Below are 20,419 nucleotides of genomic sequence, written 5' to 3' on the forward strand. Positions count from 1 at the left end.
TACGACGTTAAGTTAATCAATCCATTTTTAACCCAATTTGTTTAAAAAGTAACATCCGTACCGTTTGACGTTGGTATTTTTTTCGTTTAATCTCATGACGTTCGACCATGTTGCCCAATTAGGTTGTCATATCGTATATTAAAGTTTATTTTAATTTAAAATTCTACTTTAAACCAGAAGAAAATAGTTTCGAACGCAAAAGAAAACAGATTATGGCATTTAGTCCAAGTGAACTTGCTACAAGATAAACTTAAGTTTATGTTGGCAAAACTTGATGAGAAGCAGCTAAATTTACATACACGTTCCAGTGTTGCCATGATTGCCTACGTTTTATATTTAAGTATCAGAATAACATTGCGAAATCCGATTCCGACAAATTAAAAAGCAAATTGATGGTTATGAAATAGAGCTGACACTATGTTGAGATTTTGGCCAAAGCGTAAGAGAAAAATGGTCTAGTAGTGGATGCTGTATTCAGAACATATACAGCGTTGCAAGATTTTATATATTTTCTCAGCAATCAAGCTCAAGAATTCAAGAATCAAGAATTGTTTTAAAGAGGTACACTGAAAAAAACAACTTTCTATTGAAATTTGAGAAGTAGAAGAAAGAACAGATAAACAAATCATACTTGGCAAACTTGGAGCAATAGGTCATTTGTCATCAACATAGGCGCGGAAAATTTAAATATAGTCTATCTATACCAAAAGTTTATATAGTTGGCTAGTAAATTATGTTAAAAGTCACGTGCATCCAGGTTTATTTAGTATCAACTCTAGATAAAACTTACTGATAGTTGCAAGAAGTAGTATCATAGATCCTGATTTGAGCTTCTCCGCTAGATGGCAGAACAGGATAGGTGCTTTCTAAAGCAATGGACACACAAGCGGACACTGCAAAAGCTGCTGCTGCCAAAAAACCTCCGCAGCACATTCGTTGGAGAGGTGTTTTTAGTAGGTGGCATTTGGCAAGTAGTGGGTATATTATGTAAGTAAATAAAGGGATGAAGGCTAGGATCAGAAGAGGGTTTACTACCTAAAAAAATATTTTTTGTAAGTAGTGCTTTGGTGCATTAGTAGCTTTCTTTAAATCTTACCTGCATTTGATCAGGTAGAATCGTGTAAAATCCAATGTTTCCGTCCATTCTGACGGCCTGGAACGTCCATCCGGAGCCTTGTTGGTCGTACAAGGCCCAGAAAATCGGAAGAGGAATGTACAGAAGCAGCACCTTTAATAATGCTTTAATATCACTGACTAATTTAGCCCCATATTCTGACTCAGATCGATCCAACCAATGGTCAACCGGTGGACCATTTTTCCGATTTTTTACAGCATACTAAATAAAAATGCTTTAATAGGAAATATTTAAATGGTTTTAATAGCAAGCGCTTACCGACATGCATTGTACAACGTTGACAAACACGTTTCCTTTAGGCTTCTTGATCTTGTATAAAGGCTTACCGACGGCAAATATAGCTGAAATTAATTAAAACATTAACAACAAAAATAACAAAACCAAATCAAAAGTTACCAACATACCGATGGAAATAACCATCAAAACTCCCGGAACAGCGAAAGCCAATGGATAGCAACTACTGTTATCAAAACACTCAACATCATTTCTCAAGATCGGTGTTAGGAACGTTGAAATCAGACTGCCGGCGTTAATGGAGAAGTAGAAGAGGGAGAAAAAGGTGGCGAGTTGAAACTCTTGCTAAAATTAAACTTAAAACTTAGCATCACAAGAGTTCATTTAAAGATTCAACTTACTTGAGGTAGAACGAACTGGTCACCGCCAAAAGCAGCTACACAAGGCTTAATCCCTCCCGTACCCACAGCAATTAGAAGCAAAGCGACTATCGTAAAAGGTTCTTGCGGTATCTGTAACGGGTCTACAGCGGTTAAGGCCAAGAGGATGCTACCGCACGCGTAGATCATTGACACGTAGAGAATTGTACGGAATTTGCCTAGCCAGCTGTCGGAAACAATTGCACCAATAAGTGGGAAAAAGTAGACGAACATTGTAAAGGTGTGGTAGAGGATTTTGGCCGTAGACTCTGTGTATCTGAGGATGTCCGTGAGGTAGAGGATGAGAATTGCTATAAAACAAAATATATATGTAGAATTGGGTAAAGAGTAAATCCCAATAAATAGAATTCGCTACATTGGCTTTGTTCAATTTAAAATTTATTTTTCATAGAAACTAAAAATTGAAACCTAGTCAAACTTCAATTTCTCACTTAAAACGTTATGCTGATATAAATAGAATTTAGTAGAATGCTGGATAAACTGTTGTGTATCCTGCCTTTGTACACGGTAGACAATCCTTTTCACTTAAAAACCTGTTTTTTTACAACATTCTGAGCGCTTATGTCAGTCAATTTAAGATTTTTGTCATTATTATGCAATTTATAATATGGGGTATATTAAAAAGAAATGAAATTGAAATGGCATAGAGAAAAATTAGAGGAAAATATTTAAGAAAAAAAATTTATAAAATTTTAAATTATCTTCCGAATAGCGGGTCCATAAATAAAATTTAAAATAGCCTGCCAAATTGGTAATACCTCTTGGATATTTCGACGACTTAAGATTAGGCAACACTATTTACTAGTACCTTATGGATACTTTGACAATTGATTTGCTGTTATTTTCAAAATGGCTCTTGGTCGCCATCATTCTATTTTTCCTTGGGAAAGCAATCAAGTAAAATGGAGAAGGATCGAATGCCTTACAATTTTAGAATGTTGCCTAAATAAAATAATCAAATTCAAAAACAAAATGGCGGCCTGATAAGTACCTTAATAATTAAGTAACTTTTAAAACGCCGCAATTTTTTTTCAGATAGAGAGCAAAAGTGAAGACACGAAAAACTTCGATTTTACCAATTTTAAAGCCAAGAGTAATGGCATCAGCAAAGTTTTTTTGGAAAGTTGCCTACCATGAATCGTGGGTATATAGACAACCACCTTAACTATAATCCATTCATAAGTCAAAAGGCCAAACATAAACAAATTTATACGTTACTTCAGTAGCTTCAGGGATTGGCTCGCTGGGAATTTTCGACTGGTACGTTGACCAATTAGAACCGCAGGTTTGCACGATCGATGTTTATGTCTGACCTCTTGGTTGTGAATAGACCTTGGTTGTAACTTGTTCTATGTAAATTCTCTATTATTTTTTAAAAATGTTATTCCTACACCACTTTATGTCTTTCTCCAAGAAAAACACTAAAAAAGGTTACCGCGCAGTATTGATGCGATTTATTGGGTTTGTTGGACAGGCATCCCATGTTCGATTCTGGGATTTTTTTTATTATAACTTTTTTTTTCAAAATTTACACAAAAGTACCTTTTCTACGCAATTTCATTACTTACGGGTTAAAAATAAATATTTATTGCCAATGTCATGTCAAGTATTAATTGCGATTAAATTTTTCTCAGGCAAACACACAATTGGGTAATTAGCACTTTGGCTATAAGACCGCAATTTCGAATTATATAATAGGTAATAGCGTGATAGATATAAATTTTTATATCATTAAACAATGATGTTGCATTATCTTTCGCTCTAATATTGATATATATCGTGATAAATTAAGACACGTGTCAATATTTACTTACTTCGCATTCCATAGTAAGAAAACCTCTCACAGAACTCATTGCTCACAATGAAAAATACTGATTTTGGGTAAGGGAGTTTCTGGAAAATAAAAAAAAATAAGTCATTAATTATTTATCTTTAAATTCTTAACAAAAATTTAAAGTATAAAATGATCATGAGTTGCCAAGAACTTAATAGGCGTTTTAAACTTATTTTAAACACTTTCATATGTTTTTATTGCAACGCTATGGTAGACTGCATCTATTAAGACGCAACTGTATTTGTTGTGAAGCAAAATTGTAAAGAGAAAGCGGTTTATCCTTGATCGCATTTTACCTTCATTCTTTTTCTAAAATCTTTTTGCTATCTGGACGATTTATGTAATATTTCTGAATATTTAATTGAAACAGGTGTAACTGACCTCGCCAACGGTGCTGCATATAAATTATTGTGTTTTTTTTCTCAATGGTATTGACCACTGTTATTGAACAAATTGACCAAGTTTTGAATTTATCATAATATACTAAAAGTATAGTGAGGACGTAAATTTATGCATAATCTTAATAAAAATTACAACTAATAATAAACCCATGTATTTCTAGAGGAATGTTATTAAAAAAACTGATAACCCCAATATCCTGGACCATTTTTGCACCTTACAAAAGGTTCGTCAGTAGGAGCTAATTTATCCTGTATTAAAGGCGTCAACATCTGCATGAACCTTGTAGTTACGTCTATTTTTTCCACATAAAGCAAATTTTAGAGAATATACAGAGAAGGGATAGTCGTTATACCAATTTCTCTATAAATCTCCAGCTCCTCTCTTAAGCTCCAACGACCATGATATCCCTTCTCTGCATTTTAAATATTCGATATGCTTGAGGTGCATATTCCCAGGTTATTATGGCATTAGACCAGGGAGGAAAAGTTCACAATACATTGTTTTTGAGGCAGAACTTGAGGAACATGTTGATCTCTTGAACATCTATGGCCGATCGTAGTACCTCATTCAAATTGAAATCATATCTAAACAAGAAGTAAATTAGATATTATGGAGCTAATCAAGGATTACCCCTTGGTCATGAATCTGTGACAGAGAACTTGAAAACAATCCAATAATACTTTGAGATATTTAAGCCCCACCATTCAACAAACTAGTCAGGTTAGACTGTAATTGCAAACATCTGTAACAACGATCTTTGTATTTGAAAACGCTCAGAGCCTCATAATTGACATGATCAAAGGCCTTGGAAAAGTATATACAGTGCGGCTCTTACTTGTCCCCCCTCTTATCGTTTGAATGCGTTTATATAAAAATTTGAAATTTGGCACACATCATTTGCAACCTAAATACTACTTTTTGGTCATTAGCTCATTTTCCAAACAAAAGCTTCCACAGAATGATTTATAGTCATAAAATATTAAGTCATTACTTCTACCCATAGCAAAATAGCAGCCTTTCAAAATAATATTAAAATATCTTTATTTTCTTTACGATACCTGTTCAGTAGTGTTCAGGTGTAATTTGTTTGTAGAGTTTGTATTTTTTGTCAATGTTATAAAACAAAAAAAACCAAAGAAAGCAAAGAAAATCAAAAAATATATCCAATTATCAAATAATGTGTCAAGACAGCCACAGATAAAGGTTTCAAAAAGCTTGAGTGTAATACTGGAAATGTTTATTTATCTCCAGGTACAAACATTAGAAAAAGCTCGATTTCAACGATGCGAAAATTTTCTTTCAATGAGTGAAGAGCTAAAGATAAAATAAAACCATATGGCTTTATTTCATCGTATTATTCGTATTGTTTCATAGTATATTATCCATTCTTACATGTTGTAAATAAAAAACGGATACAATACGTTTAAAATACATGCTGTAGATTTGTTTATAAATTAAGAAAATTTGATCATGTCTCAGAAAATATAAAAGAGTTGGGTTGGCTTAAGTGTGATAACTGGTATAATTTTAACTTGACTCTATTTTCTAGAAAACTAAATATGTGTCAACAACCAGTATATTTGTTTAAAAAACTAATTTATAGGGAGGCTGTGCATAATCGCTTTTTGCGAGATAAAAATTATTTAACAATGCCACAACATAGAACTTCTTTTTTTAAAAAGACCTTCAGTTATAATTGTCTTAACTTATATAATAACTTACCTCTTCAATTTAAGGTATGCAATACTGGTTATTTAAGGTCTAAGTACAAGAGGTATTTATTAGATGTGCAGTAGATTTTTAGAACTTTTTTGGTGACAGATATATTGTATGTATATATGTACTGCATTGTTATATTGTTATGGTTGGTTAAAACTGTTTTATCCTCAGTGTTATCTTTTAAAAGCATTCTATTGGACTTTCTCTGTTAACATTTAAAGATGGTGAACTTAATATCCGGAGAATTGGTTGAGTGGAATAATGGCCAGGAGGCTAAACTTCGCCAGTTGCGCTATTCTTGTGCATATGATGTGAATGTACATTTTCATATGTTTTTGCATTATATGTGCAAAGAAATACTTGAATAAAGGCGTTATTTATTTATTTATTTATTTATAAAATTGCATTTTTGTAGAAGACTTGGTGGGATAGAGACATGGGGCCTGGTTCCTTATATATATTAAAGACATCAGATATAATAACATTAATATATTATTATTATTAATCGCGTAATGTTATTTTGGACGAGTCATAGGGTTTTGTAGTTAGTAATGACACTACATTTAGTTCATAAACAAGAGAACTCTAAATAATCTGACTGTAGACGTGTAGATTTCTAAAACCTGGATCAAACCACCTGAAAAATTTCTTTCGAAAAATTTTTCTAATGTTTCACATACAACTCAATTGCCATATCATAAAAAATATTATGCATTGTATCTACAAAATGCTCAGAAAATAAGATATTCCAGTTAAATTACTAAAAAAATCAATCAATCCATGATAATCGGTAGAGTGATACGATCTTTAACTTCAGCAAGTACTTTAACTTTAAATGGAATGTATAGGAACTTGTAAAATCGCAAGCAGAATGCAATGATATGCTTATATTGACAACCAGTTTAGTTCCTTTAGTTTATGAGAAACTTGCGCCGAATGCCACATATAAACCGAATACATGAGTTCTGTACTTTTTGCAACCTACCAGTAAAGTCTCTATATTTATATTTTAACTTAAAAAAAGTTAAAATATACTGAAAAAATTGTTTCAAAGTTAATCTGAATCTAACCAGGTTAAGTTCCCCTAAAAATAAAAATATTCCGAATCAAGGCTTTTTTAAAATATTCACATTCAAAGCCGTATACCTTGCTAGATTTTCTTCAATGAGTTACCCTGTATATTTTTGAAATATAAATGAATTAAAAATGAAACTAATATTTTAGTGGTCACTAATATAAGCTTCTTTTAGCAATTTTTTTTTCTCGAGAAAATACCTATGATTTTAGAAGTGGATATCCATAGAAGGGATTTGTCTTAATTATTTTTTTATAAAAAGTTTAATTTTAATTTGAAATTTCAATTTATATAAAGATATAATATACATATTTTATACCATGACTAATAAATAAATTCTCGCAGTAACTAGAGTATATTAATTCATATTTTTATGTTAAAAAATATACGAAACGATTGAAAATAATGTAATACTTTCATAATCCTATATATTTTATAAAAATACTACGACCGTTGAATTTGTAATAAAAGTTCAAATTTCAATTAGGGTCTATTATATAAAAAAATATTCAAAATTAAACTGAAAAATAAATCTTTTTTGACATGTTGCATTAATTTTCAATGCCATGACTAATCAAATTACCAAACGTTAGCCAATAAATTTCCTTATCTGAAGGTTAATTTTTTATTTCATGTACATATGCGTCTAAGCTAATTTAAAATTCAAACTTCCCTAGCCTTATTAGCTTATATTTATTAGTAAACAAACGATTTGTATAAAATCTTTAAAGATATAAATAAACAGATGTTGTAATATAATTATTTAAATATTAAATAATCATTATCGCTTTGTTTATTTTTAACATAAAACTGTCCCTTTATAACTTATAAAAGAAACAATAAGGTAGAATTCTAGAACTATAAATAAGATTCTAGAACTTCTATTTTGGAATGTAAATAGACATTTTCACAAGTTTAAAAAAATCTATGACGTCACTCCTCTAGAGAGTGCTATAATAATGCGCACTATATTATAGAAACAAGTTTTCAATGATTTCATTAAAACTGTAATAGCATATAAAAAGACAATGCAATGCATTTTGTTACTTTGTCAATGTCAAATGTAATAGGATAATTTATCGAAATGATATTCATGTGAATTTAAAACTGGTATTTTAATGGAAAAATGCAAAGTTTAATGGATTTTTTAAGGTTAGTTAAAAAGATGCTGCGATAGATATAGGTCAAAAAAACAGCATGTATGTATTTATTAATTACGTTATAATATTATTATAATATTATTACGTGATAATTACATAGCATAACTAGCCATATATACAAGAGGGGCAACAAAGAGATTGCACTTTATTTGTGATTCTTCTGGTATATTTTCCAAATATACCAGAAGAATCACAATATAGTATATAAATATAGTACAAAATATAGTATCTCTATTTTTAATTGTTGTGGAGATATAAACTTAATAAAATTTAAATTGTTAAACAAATTCGCTTAATTTAGGTTAATACTAACAATAATAGATTGCAAAAAATAATAAGCATGAATAACACTATATTTACATGGATACTACAATATTTAGCACCAGTCTAAGTGTATTCTATGTCATCGAAAAACTTTGTCTTTGATTTCAAATTGTTAAGTTACCTACCTAGTTGTAATTAATACTGAAAATTCAAAACAAGTAAGGGTACACATAACAAAACTATATTACCACAATAGAAGCATTGTAACCAAAAGTCTTTATTTTATTCTTACAGGCCTTTCACTAACGATATTAGTATCCAGCTGAAGAATATAATTCTAATCTTAATTAAAGCCCCAGGTCCCGGAAACATCAAATGGATTTACGTAAAAATGCTCCAGAATGTTTCTTGAATATGGAAGATCCACCAAATGATGGCAAATGCATGGTATTTCAAACATCAATACACAAAAAGGGGTCAAAACAGAATGTAAAAACTACCGAGGCATTAGTGTCAGGTATTAGTACTACCATTGGCAGCCCATACGAATGGCTAATCAGAGAACGACTAAATGGGGTAGAAACGGATAAAGAACAAAGCAGAATTATAGCTGGATGATCATGCGTCGACAACATATTTAATATTTATGGACATCTAATATCTATGGACCTATAGCTATGACACGAACAAAAAAACACAAGATTCTAGGTAATAGTATACAGATACATGGAAAATATGTGCCCGTCGTAAAATCATTAGAGGGGGTTAGAGACGAAAATAAAAGTTGGTAGGCGGTTATCCAAAGTTTTAAAACCGATAAAAGATTTCTGTAAAATTTATGGCAATGAAATACTTAAGGTATGGCAAAGGACATGTTCCAATATGGGACTAGATATAAATGGGAGTTTTCTGTATACTTTACTTTCCGCAGATTACCAAATGGTAATAGTTAACGACACATATGATTTAGAAGATATAAAGCGAAAAATATAAAATATATGAAATCTATAAGCATGCGGGCGTAAAGATAAACTTCTCTAAAACTAAGTATCTGTCAAATCGCGAATAATGATTCAATCTTGTCAAGACTATTCCTATTTAGGAGTAAAAATAACAGAAGAAGGATCGAGCAAAAATTAAATAATCCATTGCATAAATCATGGAAAATAAGCAATAAATAAACTAAACGCTCTCCTGTGGTCAAATAATATCGAAAAACAAACAAAAAAAAGAATATATGAAACTATTGTACAACGTATACTATTATACGGCTCAGAGATATGGGAGGATACGCATGGAAGATGATCGATGGCTCAAAAATGTGGAGAGGAGAGGATTAGAAGAGGAACATTGGCAGGATAGAAAAGAATGGAAAACAGGTTATAAGAGATGGCTCTTATACAATATATGTATATAGGTATAAGGCTAAGTTGGAAAAAAAATTGAAGAAGCTGGATCTAATATTCCGAGAAATAGCAGCTTTGGGGTGCGTAGGACCTGACAATACCCAATCACTTATGGACTACAAATTTCTTCAGGTTCAGTTCATTTCACACTTCATTTACGTGCTCCACAGTATACAGAATTTTCAAAGGCAATAAATTTCAGCCGTACAAAATAAAACTTGATAGACGGTTGGAGTTTTGAAAACTATGTAAAAAAATGTCCCCACCTTTTTACTTACATGGTACTGCAAGAAGACACAACTGTCGATATTGGAGTGAATAGTGGATAGTTAGACATATTAGAAAATATAATACAGCCACGAATTATCAAAAGAATGGTAAATGACGTTATAATTATAATGAGAATGGCATTCATTTCCAATACCCATTTGTCGAGACAGTGGATCGGCGGACCAAGCCAAGACTTACGTCGTTCAGATTGCTTCGTTTGGAAGCATTTGAGAAATAAGGTTTGATGCGAGAGTCCATTCAAGATGTAATGTAGAATGTAGACAAGTAACTCAAGACACGTTTCAGTTGCCCCATGCAAAACAAACTAACTGACATTTTTGATAAAATTCAGAGTTTTTTGTAAGTAGTAGTATTGTAGATTTTATTTTATTATGGCAGGGAAACACAGTAACTGTATCCAACTGTAAAACACAATAACTGTAGTGGAGTTTCTGTTTTTTACAATTGGATATTAAGTTATTGTGTTTTAAAATGGTAATAAAGATGTTATTTTGACATGCTCTGAATAATTTTTTTCTCACTGCAATCAATTAACAGCAACCCCAAAACAGATTTTCAGATTTCAACTGCAGAAGTCAAAACAAAAACTGAATTTTACATACTGCGTTAGTAATAGAAGTGAATAATGACACTTATCAGATAACCGTCCGGTATTTTACAACTGGACACACGCGCATTAGTGCCGATGGCATAGATAAAAATATAGAAAAAAAAGAAAATGTTCATGATATTGAGGATTTTTTAGATGTAATTGGATCTAGTGTTGCGACTAGAACAATTTCACTCCTGGTAAAACCAAAACAGAATTGCAAAGAAGACAGATGATCCGATAAATAATAATTTAGTAGAGACTTGTTTTCAGAAACGATCGAACCTCTTTAAATATAAGAATTCACCAAAAACTACAAACAGTTAAATTTTTTACAATATAGTTCTTAGAGTCTATTCTTTTAGTATGAGTATCTCCAGTATAAAGTACAAAATATTTTTAAAAAACTTATTCCTTCAAGGTCTCTAAATAGGCAAAATTTTTGGAAATTCCTAGCTGAATCCGAAACAACTATAATGATTTAGTACATAGCGATCAGGTTGATGGTGTCCAAGAAAGCTTTGTATTTACTCCTTCTATACATCAGTTTATTTTTGGATTTTTTTAGTCCTAATTAATATTTAGCTTTCTAAATTTTCTGAGTTTATGAGGAATAGATTCGAATAAAATCTTTAATATTGCATAGTGGTAAATGGTCACCACTTTCAGCACTTATTATCACATTGACCTATCTATATGCATCAAATTAATTTTTATTTTAACTTACGTACGTGTAAACTTCAGGTTGATTTTCCTTTTTTTAATATTTGGAAAGTTGTTTAATTTTAAAGTTAAGTTTTGTTACTCTAGGAACTATATTGATTAATATTATATATATTATTTTTAAGATTTAATCCCTTAATATCGCACTTCGAGAATTTTATCCTAAAATCAAATAGGTCACGGTTGAAGCCTACATTTTGTATAATAATGTTTACAACTTTTGTAAACATTTCGAAAGTTACTAAAAACATTTTTTTTTAAACATATAGTGTAACACAATATTTTATTTTTTGGATTAGCCTGTAGTATCTGGCTATAGTTGAAAATATGTCTTCCTAGAAATAAAAATTGTGTCCGAGCGTTTTTTCCGAAAATATACCAGGAGCGCCACAAATAGAAGCGCGACCTTTTTGGTGGGCCAACCTGTTCATGTGTACATACGTATATAAGTGTTCAAAATATATACCTATAATTTGTTCCTATTTATCTATTTACCTTTTAACGACTTTCAAACAAATAATTTAGAAAATAAATATATGTATTATTTGTCAAAAAAACTTATTGTTTTTTTGCATTACGTCTGGTTATATAATTATTAGTGCGGTACTTTAATGTTCAAATCACGTTTTTCAATGTCAAAAATAGATGAAACGTAATAAATAATTCATATTATGTTGTGGGTATGAATCCGGGTTCTGACTTTTATTTTCAACCTATTATAATTACAATAATTAAACAGTAATACGTAAAATTTAAAAAAGAATTGTTAAAGTAATAAATTGAAAATTACAGAGGATTTCATCATAAAAATAGATTTTTTTAGTGTTTGTGTTTTCATAAGTTTTCTGTTAAAAAAGTGCTAATTAAAGAGGTACCTCTAATTAAAAAATAAAAAATTAAAAAAAAGCTAAAATGACATAATATTGTAATTTTGTCAAAAAATGTAAAACTACAAAAAATTAGACCTATAATTTTTTTGCTACAAAAAATATTTTATATGTACAAAAGCAAAAATAAAATTTAATTTTTAAGGAAATTAAAAATACTATTATAAGCATTAATAGCGATAACAGATCTAAGTGTAATTTAGAAACGAAAAGTAGTAAACAGATGGTTAAACAATTTAAAAAAAAAAAATGTTAAAAGCAAACTTAGAGCGAAGAATGTATTTATACATTCAAAATAATTACAGAAATTAAAGAAATTGCTTCTTATTCCTCGTTTACGCTACGTGAATTTATTACATTTTAGGATACTGAGGATGAACAAATAAATATTCGAAACGCCATCCAATATACAGGGTGATAAACTTAGTGTAATTTGTTTGAATTTTAGCCATAAATTTAATATTTATTTTTCTTTTTTAACAAAATTGGGATATGATCTTTTTATATGCCAAATCTTAAAATTTACCTTTTTTGTGCAAACAGATTTGCTTGAAAAAAGTTATACTTCAAAAATCTGGCTACGGTTAACCCTTTTCGAGATATTTACATTTAAAGTTTTCAATGCGCTCAAGATAAAAATTTATTTTGCTACTTTTAAATATTAGTCTCATTAAATTTAAGTCAAAGGATTACATGTGTTTCGCCCATACTAGGCATCATCAGATTGTGTATTCACTAATAAAAAGGATGAAAAAAAAAGCAGAGAACAACCCTACATGATACAAGTCAAGGGTAGAAAGTAAGTTAAAATTGGTAAAATCGGACGGAGACTAGTTACTATATATTAAAATTATATAAAAAAATTCTTGGAAATTCCTACTTTAAGTTAAAATATTTGTTAAGTAGCCTGTGCCTGATAAGATGAATTATTATAAATGTCATTGTCACCATTTTTATTTTCTTGTCACTATGAACTTTTTACATTCAAATTCAAATTCAGTAAATTTACATGTCATTGCATAATTACTAGAATATTTGATTGTTAAAATCAACGTTTTGCTAAAGTGGGTACCTTATATGGCTATTGCTTATGGTTTACATGGAAAATGTATAAATAAAAATTAAATGTAAAACGCCAGCAAACACGGAATTTTTCACGTCATTTTTTGGTATAATGCCTCCAATGAATCATGTAATTTTTAATTTAAAAAAAATCTTAATAGTAATAATTATAGTTCATCAGTGAATATTTTTAAGCGATTATTATTTTTAATCAGTGACTGTGAGAGTAAAAATAAAATACCTTCAACTGTTTTTCCTTATCGATCATCTTGGCGCGAAATTCAAAAAAATTTAAAACCTTTAAAACAAAAAAATATCACAGACGAATCACACTATAAATTCTCGAACATTAAATAAAATCACACTAAGTAAACAAATAAATAAGTTAAAAGAAATTGTTACTGTTTAAGAAGTCGTTACTTTTTCTCTTCCGCATTATCATGATGATAATAAACACATTATCATCAAGGCGATTTTCTACTTATTTGTTAAACAAGGACGCCCGAATACGTAGGGAAAGATATTGTACGTTGTGCGACTGGTGATTGACTGACTGGCCTTTGAAAATCCGCTACTGGCGGCTTATAACAATATTATAATTATTATTGCTTTTACCAGTCAGTGAAGGTAAATTCTCATTTAATTATTTTAGTTTTGGTTGATGCTTTCGGAAAATATGAAGAGACATGCGATAATGTAAAAGTGATTTTTTAGGCATGTTCATTTTGTACTCACGACAACACCTTTTTGAAGTATCTTCTTTATGTATATGCTTCTTTTTTTTGTACTAATTAACACGCGGTTAAATCAAATATAATAACGTTACACAGTATGTATTCGCACAGGTCAAAATGTAAGCCTAGTGGCTAGATACAGGGTGTTTCACTAAGCGTGGCCAGCGGCTGTATCTAGGGCAGTGTCAATCTGACATCATTGGAATTTTTTCCGTCATAAAAGTCATAAAAGTGGTTAAGAGAAAATGCTGGAAATTATTATTAAGTTCGAAATTTGGCCACTAGGCGTCGTAATTAAAAGGTCACTAATTCAATATTAATTTTCTTTGGTAAATGTCAGCTTAAGATACCTTTTTTTAACATTAGAAACCTTGCAATATTTTCATTTTACGCAAAGTCTCATTTTCGTACCGAAGTTCATAAAGTAGGGGAACGTAGTGAACGTGCAATTATTTAAATGGGTATAAGTTTTAAGAGACTTATCCCATTTTGTTCAGTTTCGGCTTGCTTAAAAGTGAAATGTAAGTACTTGTAAATACTGTATCCAGTAGTATTCGATTCGAAGTTTTTAGTAACATTTGTGGGAGGCTTTGATTTTTCCACAAAAATTTAAGCATTTTTTTTCTTCTATGGAGTGAAATAACATTAAAGAACTGGACACAATTGGAGTCTCGACTGGTTCTAGATAGCCAGCGAAAGTCTGATAATGTTCCTACTATGCCTGGTGTGGTAATAGTATATATCAGGATAAGATAAGATACATGTAAGCGCAGGGAAATGTATGTCAGGATCCCAGCTAGCACGATACATAACGTAATGTCTTGCAATACTGTTTTTGTTATTCTTGACATATTCGTTTGTGACTTGTAATAAACATACAGGGAATATACTAATCATATTACAAATTAATATTAAAATGTATACTGCTTTTTGTAGCTATTTTAGGATTTTTTATAATTTTTTACTTTTTTACATTTTTTTTAACGTAGAGAGATTTTTTAATGATCTTTTTTTTTTGACATTGTATACATTAAATTGTATATTTTATAATAATATTTTTGACTACTTACAATTTCTAAATTGTATTAATCTGTATATATTGTAGATAATCTATTCTATTTATTTATTTATATTTTTTTTTTTAAATTTTGTTTTGTTTTTCTTTTTTTTAATTGTGTTTTGTTTGCATTTTTGTGTCTTTTTTGTTTTACAGCTTTGTCTACAAATTGTAACAATTTCTTGACAATAAAGCATTGATAAAAAAAAAAAAAAAATGTTACCTAAATGGTACTTATAGGTCAGTATGGCACATTCAACCAATCCCAAAATAATTATTTACCTTCAATATAATATTGCTCAGATGTTTATGAACCTCAGTTTGACATTTAAGTGCAATTTACTTGTAGATCGGCAGCCAGATTTTATGCTTTATTATCTTCGGTTCCTGATCTATCAGGCGAGTTGGGTCTGTTTTCATAATGCTTTACTCTTTCTTGCACGTTTTCTGTTTGTGTCTCTATTTTTGGACTCTTTGTGTTGTAATATCCCCCAAATATGCGGTATTAGCTAGGAAAGTTGAGGTTAGGTTATAAAGGTAGGTATTTTATATTTTATTTTAAAACATTTGAGGTATTGGATATTATAAGCTTCCAATTTGTTTAAACTCTAAATTATTTGAATTGTAAGCGATATATCATATATAATAGTGTATATAATGTGTTTAATTACTATAGTACCGATAAAATATTTTAGTAGTTGCGGAAATTCAGCGGTCGCGGGTATATGTTGCAATAAAACTACATCGCATGAGAGTTTTAATATCCCAAAATTAATATTAATATTACATTACAGGTACACATCTGTGCTACCTATCTAGAATATGAAGGTCTCTAAAATACTACAACCGTATACACGAAACCTTAATGCGCATTACGGCGAGATCATCCACATATTTAAAACGTTTTAAGATAATGCGAATAACGGTTTATGTGTGTCTACACATGCGTTTTATCTTAATTCGCATCCGCTAATGCGTATTAGTGGTTTCGTGTATACATGGTAATTGTTGAAAACTTTATTTCTGTTACGGATCCTAAACTAAACAAAGCATTTATTCTTTTTCACCAGTCATAGGTATTTGATACGCTGTCACTTATAAACTCTTATTGGCCAAACTTGGATCTTATAGATGTAATATCCAATTAATAATGATGATCTCAATGTAAAAAACAAGAGCGCAGCACTTGCTTAGCTTAGAATCTGTTTAAAAATGAATTATTGGCATCTGACCATTTTTTTATTTGACCTTGTGAAGGTCGTCACAAAAATTTAAAAAAAAAATTGAACCTTAAGCTTTCTTCTCTTTCTGAATCCATTGTCAAAAATAGGTTTTTCCATTAAAAAAACATGATATTATTTTATCTTTAAAATTGACCTTAATTAAAATCTAGTCAAATGAAATCATCTAAAATCTGGTAAAATCTAATTCATGGTCATGAACAACTTGTGTGAACTATTTTTTGGTAGGTTAAGTATTTTGAAGGAAATTAGGGTCCATAGCACATTGTACAATGTGTCAATTAACATTTATTTTTATTAGCATTAAAAATATTTTAGTTTTAAAAAAACATTGTTCTTCGTATATTACATAAGGGTTTATTTTTGTATAAGTTCCTTACATAAATTATTATTCTTTATTAATTTATAATACTGAGTTGATGATGGAATCTAAAATAAACTAATGTAAATCTGATCTAGAAACGAATGCAAGAATGCCTGCGAAAAATGCTTAAACAATAAAAACAAAGTTAACTCAGTGTATCAAAAGTGGAGTTTGTAGGTTGACTACAATTAAAATAAAATAACTGACTGTTTTTTACGTTTTAATATACCAGAAAACTTCAGTCTTGAGGTAATCTAAGATGCTAAGTAAGAATAATTAAGATAGCGTCAATGCTAATTAAGAATAAAATAAATAAATTCTGAAATGTTATTCCTAAGTTAAGTCTTAATTAAAAGTTAACTTTTTTAATTCTAAAAAATTTTTCTTACCTTTAATGTAGATTCTTCATCAATAGTTGCCGTCTCCTCACTGTCTTGATGTGAAACAAGGTCTTGATTTTGTTTTTTAAGTTCTGAAATAAATGAAGATAATAAAAACTCTAATTATAAAAAAAAATATTAATAACTATAGAAAACTGATTTGTAAAATAAAATTAAATAATAAGAAAGAAAATACGCAATAAGTCTGTCTTAAACATGCTATAGTAAAACACTTTTAATATACAATTTACAATGAAAAAAATATTTTCCCTATTTTCAAATAATAACCCTTCTCGGGTCCAAGTATGGATATTACAACAAAATTACAAGATGCTGTTCATTCAAGGAGCCAAATTACAAATTATACGAAGAAAAGAAGCCAACAGAATTTTGCATTAATAGCGTTGTGGTGGCATTTAGTAATAGTTAAGTTCCATCATAGAGTTATAATAAAAGTTCGAAGTTGTTGTTATTATCATTTATTCTTGACAAATTAACTTTAGTTATAGTACTATTGATGTTTACTCATATCGTCCTTTATTGAAATTACTTTGACATTGACAGTGTTGACATTTACCATTTTTTGCCTCTACTTAAGATGGACTTATATATGATACTGTATACATCTAATAGCGAGTCTTTTTATGTTATGTCGCCTTTAGTTAAGATGAACATGACATTACATACGATTGACATGAATTAATAAAATTATTTGGTATTTGACATTGACATCGTTGACGTTTTTCCAATAATGTCTCTTGAAAAGTATTTAACATATGTAATGCTCATGTTCAAAAATTGAGTTTAACATTGACATTATTGATATTAGGTTTTTATTTGTTGTAAGTTTTATAAGAGTCCATGAATTCGTCATTTTATTACCATATAAGTAATGGCTTCATTCCCAACATACAAACCGCATAATCTATACATTTAAGCCTGTTCATATGTTAAGGATAACATACATAAAAGTTTTAAATTCAGCCTAAAAATTATTTCTTTCATTCTTTTATGTACCATCATTCCTTATTTATGAGAGATACTAATAAAAAAAGAAAAATGATAGAAAGTGGACATAAACTTAATTAAGATAATGATTGACTTTGATTTACCTCTGTTTGACTTTGATAAAGTTGATGATGGACCGAGTAAAACATTGGATTGAAGAGAAAAATCTTAGATGAGTGTATTTAAATAACGCCAGAAAATTTTTTTTATAAGATTTCATTAACGTGTTTTTTAAGGTATGGATTTATTGAGATAATTTAATATACCAAAAAGGCAATTTTATGAGCATACATTACGTTTTAACTATTGATTTACATTTTCTTACTTAGAACTTCCTCTCTAAATGGTCAGATTCTAAATTGAGAAATTAAAGTGTATATTCGATTTTTTCTGAAACGCAAATAGCAAATAATTTAAATACAATGATAAATTTAATAAAGGTGCTTGATTGCAAAATGTTTTTAAATGTAAACCAGGGGAAGAACCTAACTGTGTACAATTTACTAATATGTCTAAGTTTTCGCAGTTTTCTCGGAAAATGTATGTACTTTAGACACTTAAAAGATATGTTATCTTCATAAGTGATTTTTTTGGTAGAATGCGCATTTAAAAAAAATCCAGTCTATATGCTTAAACGTTTGTTTATTGGCATCCGTGATCATTTTATAATCATAACATTAATGGATTTGATGCCAAAAATTTAATGAAACCGACGCAAACCGTTTCCCTTGACGAAAATCTCGGTCAATGACAATTATTTCTGCAATCAATTAATACCCGACGACATTGATAAATAAATATTTTATTGATTTTTTTTAGTAAATTTTTTAATTGGCCATTGGCCTAGTAACATTTTAATTTGCAAATTTTGCTTATTGTTTTCTTGCCCGGGAGGTGACTGATACCATTTAATCGATGAAAAATAGAATCCGTTTGTTTTCTTTTAATGACACACTTTAATAAAACTGGTTTTATGTGATTACGCAAAAGTTTACCTACTTCACATTGGAATGTTCTATTAGAAAAAAGTTACTCTGATGATAATGATTATTACTAATATTTACTAGGTCACATTACTATTTCATAGAGAAAGCTATAAACGTAATATTAATTGAAGTCTGCATGTGTTCTATGCGTGTTGAAAACGCATAACTTCTCCAATTTTCCTTTCTCACATTTCTGTTAGTGTCTTCAGTTGCGGCTCGCGAGATTTTATGTAGAGGCGACATATACGCTTGTATTGGCCATAATGGTTGGAACTTTTCAGTTTTGTAGATATTACTAGTATTTTAAATGTATTTTGCATTACTATATATTTTGTTACGAAAAAAAAATATTTTCAATTTATGTTCTGGTCAAAATGATTGGAATTGTCTATTTAACTTATAAATATATATTTTTTAAACAGTTTTTAAATAGCCAGTGTTCAGGTCAGTTAAATTTATAACGATCAGCAATATATTTGTGTTAAGAGATGGCAAACGGAAAATCATATTCTACCGATATTTGCCAAAGAATTATAGACCTTTACAAACATGGTATTAAGCAGTGTGATATTCCTGCAAGATTGGAAGTTCCAAAGAACTCGAATCATTAAAAGATACACAATATTTGGTCATATGATTCCAGGAAAAAGCTCTGGAAGGCCTAAAGGTAGATAAGGGTGGATAAGCGAATTTTAAATATTGCTCATAATGACCCATTTCTTTCCAAAATTTTGCAAACACTAAATGAAACTGAGTTTTCCAATATCTCGGCAAGGATAGTATGAAGAAGACTATGTTCTAGCGGCCTTAAGGACTACAGACCTGCAAAGAAACCTTTACTGCGAAAGAAGAACGTAAAGCAACGCCTTAACTGGTCCCCTTAACCGGACAGTGCAGGATTGGAAGAAGGTAGTGTTCACCGACGAATCAAAATATAATCTATTTTCTATTGATGGAATAGTACATGTTGAGTGACCAAAAAGCCAAAGATTGACTAAAAAGTAATAGTATATTCGACCAACAATTAAGCAGGAAGGTGGTAACGTGATAATGTGGGGTTTTCTTGGTATGGTACGGAGCCCTCTTCATCAGGTGGTAGGAAACATGAAGCGGTTTACGTATCGAGATATTCTGCGAGATGTAATGAAGCCCTAGACATTTCAATCAATTCTAGTTAATTTTGTGTTTCAACAGAACAACGATCCTAAGCCCACTCCAAAGTTGGTAAAGGCATGGTTGGAGCAAGGAAAAATTACATTATTAAAGTGGCCAGCCCAAAGTCCGGATTTAAATCTGATTAAGAATTTATGTGAATTTCTGTATCGCCAAAATCGTGACTCCGGAAATGGTCAAAAATGCTTACAATTATTGATTCTAAAGCTTAGCTGCTAGTTAATTTATGCATATATTACCATTAATTGAGGAGTT

At 30.1% G+C, this 20,419-nt stretch overlaps 1 protein-coding gene across 2 annotated transcripts in view; it reads right to left on the reverse strand.

Annotated features, from left to right (window-relative positions):
* Positions 1–20,419, reverse strand: part of LOC126739335 (peptide transporter family 1-like) — a 34,017-nt gene that overhangs the window by 3,457 nt on the left and 10,141 nt on the right. The window contains exons 2-8 of one of the 2 annotated variants that reach the window (XM_050444974.1): positions 17,007–17,089; positions 3,624–3,702; positions 1,771–2,099; positions 1,540–1,714; positions 1,394–1,476; positions 1,097–1,336; positions 791–1,035 (exon numbers count right to left, since the gene is read on the reverse strand). In XM_050444974.1, coding sequence (XP_050300931.1) covers positions 791–1,035; positions 1,097–1,336; positions 1,394–1,476; positions 1,540–1,714; positions 1,771–2,099; positions 3,624–3,702; positions 17,007–17,089 — 1,234 coding nt within the window. Of the gene's footprint in view, positions 1–790; positions 1,036–1,096; positions 1,337–1,393; positions 1,477–1,539; positions 1,715–1,770; positions 2,100–3,623; positions 3,703–13,462; positions 13,775–17,006; positions 17,090–20,419 lie in introns of those variants that run through there. The other variant, XM_050444975.1, reaches the window with a different exon arrangement.

This window comes from Anthonomus grandis, chromosome 8, assembly GCF_022605725.1.
Source record: "Anthonomus grandis grandis chromosome 8, icAntGran1.3, whole genome shotgun sequence".
In the NCBI taxonomy this organism is placed as follows: Eukaryota; Metazoa; Arthropoda; class Insecta; order Coleoptera; family Curculionidae; genus Anthonomus; species Anthonomus grandis.